The sequence below is a fragment of the Gallinula chloropus genome (assembly GCF_964237585.1).
Source record: "Gallinula chloropus genome assembly, chromosome: 5".
NCBI lineage: Eukaryota > Metazoa > Chordata > Aves > Gruiformes > Rallidae > Gallinula > Gallinula chloropus.
Genome location: NC_140090.1, coordinates 27817139 through 27831337, shown reverse-complemented (window position 1 = coordinate 27831337; position 14199 = coordinate 27817139). Strand labels below are relative to the sequence as shown.

The following is a 14199-nucleotide window of genomic DNA, read 5'->3' as shown; positions in this document are numbered from 1 at the left end:
CCAGATCCCCTCTCAGGCTGCTTAGCCCCAGCTCACTCAGCCTTTCCTCATAAGATATTATTAAATTAAGATATTATTAAACAAGTCACCCATCAGAAAGCCTCTTGTATTACCAACACTAGTGTTCAGAGCCAACCTATCATCTCCCAGTTGGACTTCTGACCATCATGCTCATGACAAAAGCCCCTGGGCAGACACCTGGGGACCAACTCTAAAGTTCTGGTGCTTTCAGCCTTTGGAAGCAGAGGATGGTAGGGTGCTTTGCTTCCAAAGTCTTACCTGATCCAAGGCACTGTTCAAGCTGCTGTTGGGGCTGAAAGGAAACAACAAAGGCACAACCCCATCTCTAAGAAACAGAAGTTATGTCTAAGTTTAAGCCTCTTTTGTTGAAAAAAAACTCTCATCATGCTACACAGGCGGACTGGTTTGGGATTTTTTTCCCCCCTCCAAAAGGCTTGGTGGTACACTGAGACCAAGGAGCAATGGTGTCTCAGTGTGGCAGTGTTTGGGTCACACCACAGACACCAAGGCACATTTCAGGCTGGAGAACTCAAACACACTTGAAGGAGCCATACTGATGGAAGCCCAAAGGCTCAGGATTTCATCAGTCACCAAGACTCACCCATGCTTGCATGCCCCTCGAGTGGAAAGGAAAGGTAAAGCTCACAGCTCGGCACCCAAAACCATTCAAACAAGTAACACCAGCTCAGCAAATCATTCCTTCAGCATCCCTAAACTTATCAATCCCATAACCTGAGCTACATTTACCAACTGGCTCCATCAGCAAACAGATCTTTGCTGGTCTACTGGGTAATTGCTTAACACGAGCCTGAGGTTATCACACACAACTGAGCAGATCTGAAGGAAACCTGAGTTAGCATCAAGGTGATGCCCTTCAAGTGCATGACAAGGTGGAGATGGTACCTTGAAGCAACTTGCTAATGAGTGGGTTGTCACAGCTCCTAACACCACCCTTCAAAGGCCTTTTCCAAAGGGATAAAGCTCCAAGGTCAGGACCAAAACTCTCATGACATACTGCCAATCCACTGTCAAGTAAGGAAATGCCAGTAATGAAGGGAGTGACAGAGTAATCAGTGAAAAATGCTTCTATTCTTTGCCACATATTAAGCCCACAATAATTATCCCCTGCAATCACAGCAAACACTAAATCCCGTCTGCTGCCACTTAAAAGGCAATAAAAAGCACTATTACAAAGTAGCTTCAACTACAAAGGTCTACCCTGTTTCCAGTGGGATGTTTTTACAGTAAGAGAGATGACAACATGGCCATTTTCCTTGAAGCATTTCTATTTCTTAAAGACTATTTTCACTGATGAAGACTCCAAAGGCATGGTTGACATGACATCACCAAAGCGTGTTTAAAACCTCAAGGAGGTTTAGATGCTCTTTTGGTCTCTCAGAGAGGCTAAGCTGGCAAGCCAGATAACATAGCTGAGAGCACAGGAAACCTGCTTTCACAGGAAGAAAAAAAGCTGAAAAGAAATCCACCTGTTGATGGAAAAAAATGTTTCAATCTTGGAAAAAATAAAACCCATAAAGACTTAGAAAGTTGCATCCAGAAACTGCTTCTTCCTAACAAACTGCTGTAATGTAACTCACCAAGCTCAGCATTCAAAGATGTAAAGAAGAGTGTCTGGTAAGTTAGTTCAAATACCCCCTTTTTCTATTTTTAAACCATTTTGTTTAAAAGCTGAACCTCCCTTGTACTTCCCATTAGCTATGCAATTATTTCTCCCCTCCACAGCAAAGCTTTGGGAAGTCCCCACTACGGCTGGTGACAGGACTAATAATAAACCTGGTAACAACAGGGCTCAGAGGAGATTGAGGGGGAAAAGAAATGTCTCCAAATTAGTTCTGCACACTGGTATTATTGTATCAGAAGGTCTCTGTCCCAGCAGCTTGTTAACAATGCTGTTGGCTTTCCAAATGGATGGAAAGAGCAGCTTCTTACCTGACAAGGAATGCCCAGGCACCCCAGCAAGCAGCACCAGGATTTAAGCCTGGTCACAGCACAGCTTATGGTAGTGTCTAGGAGAGATGAAGGTTAAATACACTGCAGAACGCAGCAGGACAGAGACAAAAGGAGTTGTAAGTGAGGAGACCCCTTTCTGTGACCTTTGCAGATAGGCCAATACCAGCAGCTTACAATTCCTGAGCCTGTTTCACAAGGGGGCTGGTGAGTGCTGCTGTTGGATGAGCTGCAGGGGCAGGGCAGCAGAAGATGCCACTGATCTCTCACCATTCCTGGGGACAAACCCACCAAACCCGAACAGGTTGCTCCATCCATTGAATTGTCCCTAATCTCCTTCCTCCCTGGTTGTTTCTTTAAAGATACAGACTCTAGGGAACAAAGCAGGCCTACAACCCTCCAAAGTTGGGAGCATGGCATGCAGGAAGGACCCTCAGCCCACCTACAACCCATTCTGCATTCACAAAGGATGCAGCACGGAGCTGGGCAGACATCAGCCTCCTGCTTTCACCATCTTCTCTGGTTGTCACAAGCTGGTGGCACTGAATCAAGTTGACAGGTGATGCAAAACACTACTCAAGCACAGAGGAACTGAGACAATCCAGGCTTAAGCAAACACACTACTTAACTTTTCACTCCCAGTTTTATCCTCACCTAGAAGCAGCCTGAAACACCCCAAAGCTCATTTCAGCACCAGTTACTCCTTTATCCTCCACAACCAATGGTGATTGGCACAGGAACCCCCAATTGAGCTTTTTAAAAGCACACTTCAGAGAGAAGTCACAGAACCACAGGAGTTGGAAGGGACCTCAGGAGATCATCGTTCCTTAGGACAGAAAGTCACGGCTAAGCTGGGCCTCTCTGCTATGAGCAAATCAAGAGCCATTAAGCTATAAGGTCAAGAAAGATTTAAGATCCCAAATCATACCTCAAATAATGTGTAGGCTGTAGTCAGTTAGCAGGTAAGCATTCCTCTGTATCACCAGGATATACCTGTGTAAGCAAACACCCCACAAGCCAAGGGCCTCCTGCCAACCCTCACTTCCAAGTCTCCATTATTTCATTCCAGAAGTAACTGCATTTGAACAGAACTGGGGAAAAACAACTTTACTCTTTGAGGTGGCAAAAATGCCCATCTCTGTAGCTAACATCTAACAATGACCATACCACCACCTTGTACTTCAGACGTCAGAACAACATTCCCTGCTCTACTCCAGATACGCCCAAGAGCTCCATCGGTGCACAGTGATGGCCCTACATACTGCGACAAGGAGATTGCTGAGCTTGGTATCCTTGAGCAGTAAGAGCTTTAAGTCAGGGTTTACAGCTGGTCTAAAGTATTAAAATAACATTTCTAGCACCGGGGCTTACCACAAAAAAAACTAATCTATGGAGGAAAGCAACTGCTTCACTCTGACCCCTTTGGGACACGCTCAGAGAGAAGGAAGGGGAGAAAACAAGTAAGTAGCACCCAACTTGCTATTATTTCTTCCATCAAATACTCATGGCTACCTTTCCAACACACACCAGTTCTCAAATCTTACCTTTTTTAATGTTATCTGGGAAAAAAAATAACTATAATCACTCACTATTCTCCCCCAGCCCCTAACCTCAGGGTTTTGTTCATCTCAGCTTCTCCCCCTTTCATTATTTCTAGGAAAAAGAAATCATTGAAAACACAGAGAGCACATTATCCCTGGGACACTGATGCTTCTTGCACAGAGGATGCTCCTCACTGCAAAGTAGAGTATTTTCTGTGTGCTGGGACAAGAAGGGCCTGCCAGTTGCTACACACCTTACCTACCAGCCAAGGAAGCATGACAGCAATACTACTCACACACAGGATTCAGGTCAGAACAGTCAGCAGGTAAATAGAGATGATTTCAAAACAAATGAAGAGCTCAGTGGGTTTTGAAGCTTCCAAACCCATCTCATTTTTAGAGGCGAGTTTCTCATTTATCTGCAATTTCAGGGTGAAGCCACCAGCCCTTTCTGTAGCCAACTGCCTCAACTCCACTAGTTCATACTGATCCATCATCTCTACTACCTGGAGTAGTAGAGAGATGTACCTCAAGTGCATAAGCATCCAGAAACCCTGGGTCTTGCCCTGTGGGGACTGAACGTAGCCCACAGCCATGTTCCCAACAGGACCTAAAAGGCCTGGAGACACAAGGCAGGGCAGCTAACAGTGGTTAAGCTTTCAGGACCAGGGAAGTCCTCATCAGTATTTTCTGCTTTACAAAGTATGGAATAGGTACAAGCTGTCATCACACACACCACCAAGTAAAACTCACGTGTCATTCCTCCAAATAAAGCCAGGCTTAAGAGGAGAGCGTTTACTTGTAGGCAGCAGGAGCTAAGCTTGAAGATCCAGGTTTTCCAGCCCTTGGCAACCAGATTTGCCCTCAGCAACAGCTGGTTTGAAAAAACACTGCCTCCAGTTGTTACCCATAAGGTTACATTTGCTCTGTCCAGCTAAGGTGTCCCCAGCTCCATCCCCTCCCAAAGCTCTGCACATCCCCAGCCCCAGCGTAGCGGGCAGAGGGAAAACCAGGCAGCCCTGATGCTGTGCAAGCACTGCTAGGACACAGCTAAAATATACTGGTGTGTTATCACTGCTGCTTTGGTCAGATCTACAGCTCAGCACCAGATGGGCACTTGCAAAGAACACTAACTGGACCCCAGTCAAACCCAGCCCACCAGCACCGAACACAGAGTCCAGAGGAGGCTATGGAGGTGGTTAAGGGCCTGAAGCATCTCTTCTGTGAGGAAAGGCTGAGCAAGCTGGGGCTGTTCAGCCTGGAGAAAAGCAGCCTGAGAGGGGATCTGATCAGTGGTTATCAATGTCTGAAGGGTGGGACACAGGGGGACATGGCCAGCCTCTTCTCAGTGTCTGTGGGGACAGGACAAGGGGTGATGGCCTCAAGTTGGAGCAGAGGGAGTTCCACACCAGTCTAGGGAAGAACTTCTTACTGGTGAGGGAGCCCTGGGACAGGCTGCCCAGGGGTGTGTGGAGTCTCCTTCTCTGGAGATATTCCAGCCCCATCTGGACGCCGACCTGTGCAATACGAGCTAAGGAGCTGCTTTGGCAGGGGGTTTGATCCAATGGGCCCTGGGGGTCCTTTCCAACCCCTACAGCTCCGTGAGTCTGTAGCAGGCTTTGATTTTTTAGAAAAGCAAAGCAAACCAACCTCCCCAAAGGCATTAAGCAACCAGAATGCTCCCTTGCCATCGTTCTGGGTTCAGCCAGGACAGAGGTGACTCCTTTCCAGCAGCAGGGAATGCCCTGTTTGGGAGCTGGGATGGGAGCAGTGCTGGGAACACCGGGATTTCTCTAGTTGCTGCCCAGCACTCAGGGACTTTTCAGTTTTTTGTATTTCTCCCCCTAACGAGAAGGGAGGGGACACAGCCAGGACAGGTGACCCAAACTGGCCAAAGGGGTATCCCATGCCAATGATGTCATGCTCAGCATAAATGAGGGGACTGGTGGGGGGAGGAGCAGGCAGCTCCAGGACACACGGGTTTGGGGACAGTCTTGTGTTGGGACAGTTCTGAGCTGTGCAGGTCGGTGAGACACCACACTGTGTGTCACCAGTCTCCTGTATTTTGCTATAAGGTCCTGTTATTATTATATCTCTTCGCTGTCCCAGTAACTCTCCTTATCCCAAACAGCCAGGTTTTTGGTTCTTGGGTTTTTTTCTCCTCCCCTTTCCTGCTCCTTCCCCAACCCCCTCACTCCCTCCTAAAGAGCAAGCAGCTGCACGGTGCCCAGCTCTTGGCTGGGACAAACCCACACCACAAACACCAACACTGGGCTGAAGGGTTTTTAGGTAAGCACTGACTTGGAGCTTCAGCTAGGAAAGGAAACTGCCCCCACAGAGCTCCACACAAACCTTACTAGGTGTAGTAAGGGTGTCTGCTCCCTGCCAAACATCATCTGTAGTGCAGGTGGGTGGGCAGGGGCTGGCATACAGAAACAAACACCTTTCACATCCCATGTGGGAAGAGCTGTTAGCTTTTCCCAAACTTCTCTGCCTTGACAAGCTAATGACTTCTCCACCTCAAAGTAACCACCCTGCTGCTTCTCTTCACAGCTGATTGAGGAATTAATCACATAGTGCTGCACAAAGGTCTAGACCTATTTCCTACAGGAAAAAGCAACACAACCAGCCTTCGATTTCTTTGCCCCACTTCTAGCAGAGGAAAGGAGAGCATTAAGTGTACTCCAGAAGGATTATCAGCTTTCAGGAAAGAAAGAGGATGAAAATACTAAAACCAGCAAGATGCATCCGAGATTTTTAGTGCAGCTGAGATCCTTATTGCTGCTATAGTAACTTTTATCCCTAGAACTCAAACGGGCTCAAACTCAAATCTGCCTGGAATTACAAAGAGCTTGCTGTCTCCTGCTGGAAAGGGCAACAGCTACAGAGAGAAGTTAACAACAGGGAAGCAAAAGGCTTCTGTCATCCCACTGGTAATCCTCCATGAGCCAGAACGCTTGCTGAAATAAGGCAAAGATACTACAGCTGCTGCAGAGAACACAACTGAGTAGTAGGAAGCAGAGATCTCATGTTTATCCCATCTTGAGTAAGAGATGGTTTATTTCTAGCAATGAAAAGGACTGAAAAGCCAAGTTATCCAGCTTGGCCCAGGGCTAACATGCAGTTAGATACTAGGTACTACCTCACAGAGATGAGCCACACAGAGTCTGAAAGTTTCCATCATCTCCAGCTATCCAGCTCTTTGCTATAACCAAATGGTGACCAGCTTTTGGAAAACAATGGCTAAATGAGCATGTAGGAACCTGCACAGCACCCCCTACCACAGACACTAGACAGCAAAGACACCTTATAGCAGTACTCAAAGTCTCACCTGAATGCTGGGGATGACTCACCTCTTGGTTAATGCCTTTAGTTCTTAAACAGAGCCACACAGAGCCTTGCCCATCCCACCAACCAAGTCACACACTAAGTCTGTCATCCAGGACAACATACTGCCTTTACATTTCCACCCTGGAAGTTTAAAAACAAACAAAACATCTATAAATTGATAGACACAGCAAATTCTTACCCTCTCCACATCTTCCACCTCAGTGGTTGTGTACTGGAGAACTTCACCGGTCTCTCTGCAAAGAGAAAAAACATCCTGAATTCCCCTGAGAAACCTGCTCTTCCCATCCTCCTCCCTGCTCTGAAACAAAGTGGACACAGAGGTGAAAGGCACAAACACAGAGCAGAATCACAGACTGGTCTGAGTTGGAAGGGACCCCAAGGATCACAGAGCTCCAATTCCCTGCCACAGGGAGGGGCACCAACCTCCAGGCCTGGAGCTACACAAGGTTGCCCAGGGCCCCAGCCAACCTGGCCTTCAACACCCCCAGGGACAGGGCACCCACCCCCTCTCTGGGCAGCCTGTTCCAGCCCCTCACCACTCTCTCTGGAAAGAATTTCCCCCTAATATCCAATTTAAACCTTCCTTCCTTTAGTTTTAGTCCATCCCCCTTGTCCTGCCAGTGTCTACCCTTTTAACAAGCTGATTCCCCTCCTGTTTCTCTGCTCCCTTCAGGGACTGGAAGGCTGCAATGAGGTCCCCCTGCAGCCTTCTCTTCTCCAGGCTGAACAAGCCCAGCTCCCTCAGCCTCTCTTCATAGGGGAGGTGCTCCAGCCCTCTGATCACCTCCCAGGCTGGAGCAGTCTGGGCCTGAGGGACTGAGAGCCATTCTGTGATTGATGACTGCCCCCATAGCAGTGACTCATGCTGGGGCAGCTGGGGAAGAGCTGAGGCCCAGTGCGAAAGGACTCCAGTTGGAGAAGTTCCTGGAGGAGTGTCTGCCATGGGTGGGACCCCACAGTGCAGCAGGGGAAGGGGATGAGGGATGCACCCCCAGCTAAGGAGGAGAACATCTGGTGAGGAACTGACCCAAACCCGCATTCCCCCAGTCTCTGCCCCTCCCCGTGGCACAGTGGGGGGAAGACGGGAGCCAAATCCTGCCTAAAGATCAGTCTGCTGAGAAGGGAGGGGTGGGGGGAGCTGCTTTAAGCTCCCGGTGTCACTGGGGGTGCAGGGCCGGGCCATCAGTTAGAGAGTTTCTGTCCTTTACCCCGTGCTGAGTCTGTCCTGCCCGTGCCGCTGACTGCGGGATGGGCTCTCCCTGCCCTTATCTCACTCCTCAGCCTCTCAATAGGTATTTTCTCCCCTGCCCAGCTGAACAGGGCAGTGACAGAGCAGCTTTGGTGGGCATCTGGCCTCCAGCCAGGATTAAGCCACCACACCTTCCATCTCACCAGCACATGAACACCTGTGGGCAAGTTTCCAAGAGAAGAACAGACTCATTCATCACGATTTACCAAGACTGAACTAACTGAACCAACACACCACAGGCAGCAGGAGCTGCAAGTGTAACAAAACCATTCACATCCAGAGAGGAGTCATCAATGGCTTGATGGCCAGATGGTCTGTAATCAAAGGGTCAGACCTCACCAGTCTCATACTGGTCACTGCATCAACAATGCAGATCAGATCACAGAATCACAGGGGTTGGAAGGGACCTCAAGAGATCATCGGGTCCAACCCCCTGCCAAAGCAGCTCCCTATCTCACATTACACAGATAGGCATCATTTGCTACTTTGCAGATCAGGGCTTTCACTGAGAGAAAACAGCTGCTTGGAGGAAGGAAAGAGAACATCAGCCACCTCTGGGCTTTGGAGCAGGAAAAGAAACATCCAAAAGCCACAAGATTGGCTGTTCCAAGCTAGGACCCAGCTCACAAATCACTGTCAGAAGAAACACCAAAAAACATTCCCAAACAATTCAGACCAGAAAGAATCCCAGAATCACAGGGGTTGGAAGGGACCTCCAGAGCCAATCAGATCCAACTCCCCTGCCAAAGCAGCTCCCTAGGGCAGGTCACACAGGTCAGTGTCCAGACTGGGCTGGAATATCTCCAGAGAAGGAGACTCCATACCCCCTGGGCAGCCTGTCCCAGGGCTCCCTCACCCTCAATGTGTAAAAGTTCTTCTCTGCCAGCCAGCAAATGGCTGAAGCTTCTGTAGACAGAGACATACCCAGTGTACAAGCCATGGGTGAGGTCCAGAGACACACCAATCTGAAGTTTCACACATCCAGAGCTCCCCCAGGCCAAGGGGACAGTGACAACCTCCTTCAGATCCGAGTGTGCACATCGATTTGACAGGCTGCAGTGAGCCCACCTGCCGATGAGGACGCCAACCAGACGCTGGCTGCTTAACAAGCGTGCTAAGCACACAGAGGGGACAGAGGTGAAATCCCAGCAGGACCAGGACCAGGATTTAGCCTCACTTAACACCCCAGTGTATTTCCAGGGCTCAATTTGATCCAAAGAATGAGCAGGATTTTTCTCCTCACCACTAAATTGGAGACAGTTCTGCCCTCAGGGGGATGAGCACCCCCCAGGTTTCCCAACCTCCTTGCCACCTCCCCCCACCCCGTTTCCTTCTGAGAGCTAAGCACTGGTCAGCTCCCTCCTGGTGTAGCCACACATCACACCAACATACGTCCTGGATGAATGACAAGCTCAACGAGAAGTTACTCAGTTCAGTGTCCACAGTTACACTGATTTACCCTGGGAGATGGAGCAAACAAGCAGGCTAAAAAACATCTCAATATCTACTCTTAGACACAACTCAATAACCAGCTTCATACAGACAGAGCCTTGCAAGACCACACACCATTTAGCCCTGGCTATGTGACCTGTCAGAATTTCTCTTCCAGAAAGTTCTTTGCTTATGAGAGACCAAGGCTGCTTCTGTTCCCGTGCTTCCCAATTTTGGGGACAACCTGATTTCTGTTAGAGCTCTCTAAGAACTGGGACAGCTGGCAAAGCAATTGCCTTACCTGGAGTTTCCAGTGTCCAAATTCTTGCTGCCCAGCCAGAGGAACCCAAAGAAGAGCTGGTATCAGCGCAGTCTATTTACCAGCACCCAGTCCAAAGTGTTTTCAAACAAGGAAAACCAGGTTGGATGGGGCCCTGGGCAACCCTGTGTAGCTCCAGGCCTGGAGGTTGGTGGCCCTGCCTGTGGCAGGGGGGTTGGAGCTCTGTGATCCTTGGGGTCCCTCCCAGCCCAGACCAGTCTGTGATTCAAAGGCTATCAGGGGTATGCTTCACAAGGTGGAAAACCAGAGAGAAAAGGGAACAGTCCCTCACCCAAAAGCCCTTCTCTGTCCCCTCCACACCACTACCAATAAACTAGCCAAAGACGTGACAACTGCAAGGAATATTATTAGGAGAAAAAAAAAAAAAAAAAGATTCCAAACTCTCCAGAAAGGCCTGAGAAAAACTTGTATCACATCACACTGTCCTCAGGGCACACAAACACACAGTTATAGTGATAGCGTTTGGGACATCACCCCAAAAAAGCACTCCAGCCAACTAACAGAAAGTTGTCTGCACCGACCACATGCAGAAGTCTGTTGGAAAGGGAAAGACAACTTGGTTTTGCAGAGCAGGCAGACCAGATTCCTGGCTTTGCTGCTGAACTGTTCTTTAAACTGTGAAAAAACTCTATGCTTCCCTGCATCTGACACCACGACAGCAAAGCTGCAATGCCCTGAGACAGCAGGATCACAGAATCACAGGGGTTGGAAGGGACCTTAAGAGCCCATCAGGTCCAAACCCCCCTGCCAAAGCAGCTCCCTAGGACAGGTCACACAGGTCAGTGTCCAGATGGGGCTGGAATATCTCCAGAGAAGGAGACTCCACACACCCCTGGGCAGCCTGTCCCAGGGCTCCCTCACCCTCACCAGGAACAAGTTCTTCCCCAGATTGGTGTGGAACTCCCTGTGCTCCAACTTGAGGCCATCACCCCTTCTCCTGTCTCCACAGACACCGAGAAGAGGCTGGCCATGTCCCCTGTGTCCCACACTTCAGATATTGATAACCACTGACCAGATCCCCTCTCAGGCTTCTCTTCTCCAGGCTGAATAGGCTCAGCTCACTCAACCTTTCATAACAGGGGAGATGCTCCAGGCCCTTAACCATCTCCATAGCCTCCTCTGGACTCTCTCCAGGACATCCATGGCTTTTTTTATCCCAGGGAGCCCAGAAATGAACACAATACTCCAGGTGGGGCCTGACCAGGGCAGAGTAGAGGGGGAGGATCCCCTCCTGTGACCTGCTGGTCACACTCCTCTTGATGCCCCCCAGGATCCCATTGGCTATCTCAGCCCCCAGGGCACACTGCTGGCTCACGGCCAACCTGTCGTCAACCAGGACCCCCAGGTCCTTCTCCACAGAGCTCCTCTCCAGCAGCTCACCCCCAGCCTGTGCTGATTCCAGCAGTTATTCCTCCCCAGGTGCAAGACTTTACACTTGCTTTTGTTAAATTTCATCTGTTTTTTCCCTGCCCAGCTCTCCAGCCTGTCCAGGTCTTGCTGGATGGCAGCGCAGTGTCCTGCGTGTCATCCACCTCTCCCAGCTCTGTATCATCAGCACTTGCTGAGGGTGGATGCTATTCCCTCACCAAGGTTGTTGATGAAGATATCAAACAGGACTGGACCCAACACCGAGCCCTGGGGAACACCGCTACTAACAGGCCTCCAGTCAGACAGTTGAAAAAGCCCCATATTACAGATGACAGCTCGTTAGCTCTTCAACATATTAATAGGTCAATTAATGAAATCCAATTCACTTCCTATTGTACAACACTTCACCTGCTTTGAAACTGTTATTAGTAAAAAAATGCACACTTTATCAAGCTCACACCTAAAAAGATTCATTTCTCACACCCGATATCCTAGCAGTGCCACCAGGCTGCGTTACACACCAAGCACAACTACACTCAAGTTACACAGTAGTTATGCCAAGGGTGCACCAACCCATCATATCAGGGCACAACGTTGAACCACATAGGACAAGGAAGATTTCTCAAATGAGAGGTTAGGATCTGCACACGTTTGTACTCAAAAGGCTTAACAGACAGTGTGGTTTGGTTTGCTAACCTGATCTCTGGTAAGAAGGTTTTCTTGTAAGCATCCTCAATGCCCTGGAGATACTCAGGAGACACCTTTTTCTCATATGGCTAAAAAGAAACAGAAAACAATATTGTGAGATCAGTTTTCCCCCCAGCAGGTTCCAGCCCAAGCAGAAGGCCCTACTGCAGCACCAACCGCCAGGAGCTCACCCCTCTCTCAGCAGTCAGACACCCAAGGGAGCCACACACACATCAGAGTTTCAAGAGTTAATGTATCTGGAGTGTTTAGAGCTTATTCTTTGGTATGAAGCATGTAGAGCTGCCCAAGAAACAAGTCGGTCAGCATTTACCACTGCCACTGCTTTGCCCTGTACCATTATAACCATGGTTCTAGTGATTAGCATAAAGAAAAGCACAAATCAAAAGCCTCAAGGAGATCAGCTTTCCAAGGAGGAATCTATCCTACCTGGACACTCTAGGAGATTTATATACAATCATCCAGAAAATAGGAGAAGACTGTCTGATTCTGTGATTCATTCTATGATTCTGTGAACTCTTGCAGAGGGGACAGAGGAGCCCACAAAGGTGATCAGAGGGCTGGAGCACCTCCCCTACAAAGAGAGGCTGAGGGAGCTGGGCTTGTTCAGCCTGAAGAAGAGAAGGCTGCGGGGGGACCTCATTGCAGCCTTCCAGTCCCTGAAGGGAGCAGAAAAACAGGAGGGGAATCAGCTTGTTCAAAGGGCAGACAATGGCAGGACAAGGGGGATGGAGTGAAGCTGAGGGAGGGAAGGGTTAGATGACATATTAGGGGGAAGCTTTTTCCAGAGAGAGTGGTGAGGGGCTGGAACAAGCTGCTCAGAGAGGGGGTGGATGCCCCATTCCTGGGGGTGTTCAAGGCCAGGTTGGATGGGGCCCTGGGCAACCTTGTGTAGATCCAGGCCTGGAGGTTGGTGCCCCTCCCTGTGGCAGGGGGTTGGAGCTCTGTGATCCTTGGGGTCCCTTCCAACCCAGACCAGTCTGTGATTCTATGAATCTTTTTGAACTAGAGGGCCAGCATGCACCTACTTCCACAGGTTCAGACAAGTGCACAGGTGACCATACAACAGAAGCATGGAATGATGAGGTTGGAAAAGCCCTTTAAGCTCATGGAGTCCAACCGTTCCTGTCCTGTGCTGACCCGTATCCCTGAGCACCTCATCTCCCTGTCTGTTAAACACACCCAGGGGTGGGGACTCAGCCCCCACCCAGGCAGCCTGTGCCAGACCCTGACAACTCTTTCAGGGAAGAACTTTTCCCTCAGCTGAGCTGACCCTGCCCTGGCACAGCTTGACCCCATTTCCCCTTGTCCCACCTCCTGTCCCCTGGCTGAAGAGACCATCGCCCACCTCTCTGCACCCTCCTGGCAGGTCAGTGTAGGTGGTGAGAAGGTCTCCTCTCAGCCTCCTCTTCTCCAGGCTGAACACCTCCAGCTCCCTCAGTCACTCCTCAGAGGATTTGGCCTCCCATCACCCACTCCAAAATCCTTCTTTGAAGTTCTGTGCATATCACTGAACAGCTCACCTTCCACACTTCAATGCCACGTTTGCAAAAACACCAATAATTTCTCTGATCTACCACAAGTTCCTTCACTTCAATCCTAAAATGTAGTTACATTTGCTGCTTGAAGCATTGATCCACAAAGATCAAAAGATGCTCAGGGATGTGGTTTAATAGAGGACAGATACTGTTGGACTTGATCTCAAAGGTCTTTTCCAACCTAGTGATTCTGTGATGCCTGTTACACTGGAAGGATCTGTGTCCCTGCTCATTCGACCCACTGGAGGGCTGTTCTTTTTCCAGTGCCCTGCAACAACAGTGTGCTGAACACCAATCCAACAACCCATCCACAGAGCAGGCAAAATTCCCAAGGACAGCCAGCCATTCCCAAACAAGCAGTAGTGCTCAGCAGTGCTGCTACCCCAAGGAAGGTACAAGTCACACTAGGGACTTCTACCAGAAGGTCTCAAAAACTTTTACATTCTCAAGGGCAAAGGCATGAACAGGTTCCCATGACACATAAAGCAGCTTCTAATATTATTGCTGGAGATGCTAAAAACCTACTGTTGTGAAAAGAAAGCCATATCCTGTTCATTAAAGCATAAAGGCACGTTCAGTCAGGGCCTGAACTGCTGGAGGGCAGGACAGGAGAATCACTCAACCAGACAAAGCAATTTAGGCCACACAGATCACAAAGCAGCACGGGCAGCCTTCCATTAACAGCTC

At 49.3% G+C, this 14199-nt stretch overlaps 1 protein-coding gene across 1 annotated transcript in view; it reads right to left on the bottom strand.

The window, feature by feature from the left end:
- NDUFA10 (NADH:ubiquinone oxidoreductase subunit A10) overlaps window positions 1-14199 on the bottom strand; it is a 48541-nt gene that overhangs the window by 21142 nt on the left and 13200 nt on the right. The window contains exons 6-7 of the mRNA XM_084264943.1: window positions 11966-12045; window positions 7060-7114 (exon numbers count right to left, since the gene is read on the bottom strand). Of these exons, the coding sequence (XP_084121069.1) occupies window positions 7060-7114; window positions 11966-12045 (135 nt within the window). The remainder of the gene's footprint in view (window positions 1-7059; window positions 7115-11965; window positions 12046-14199) is intronic.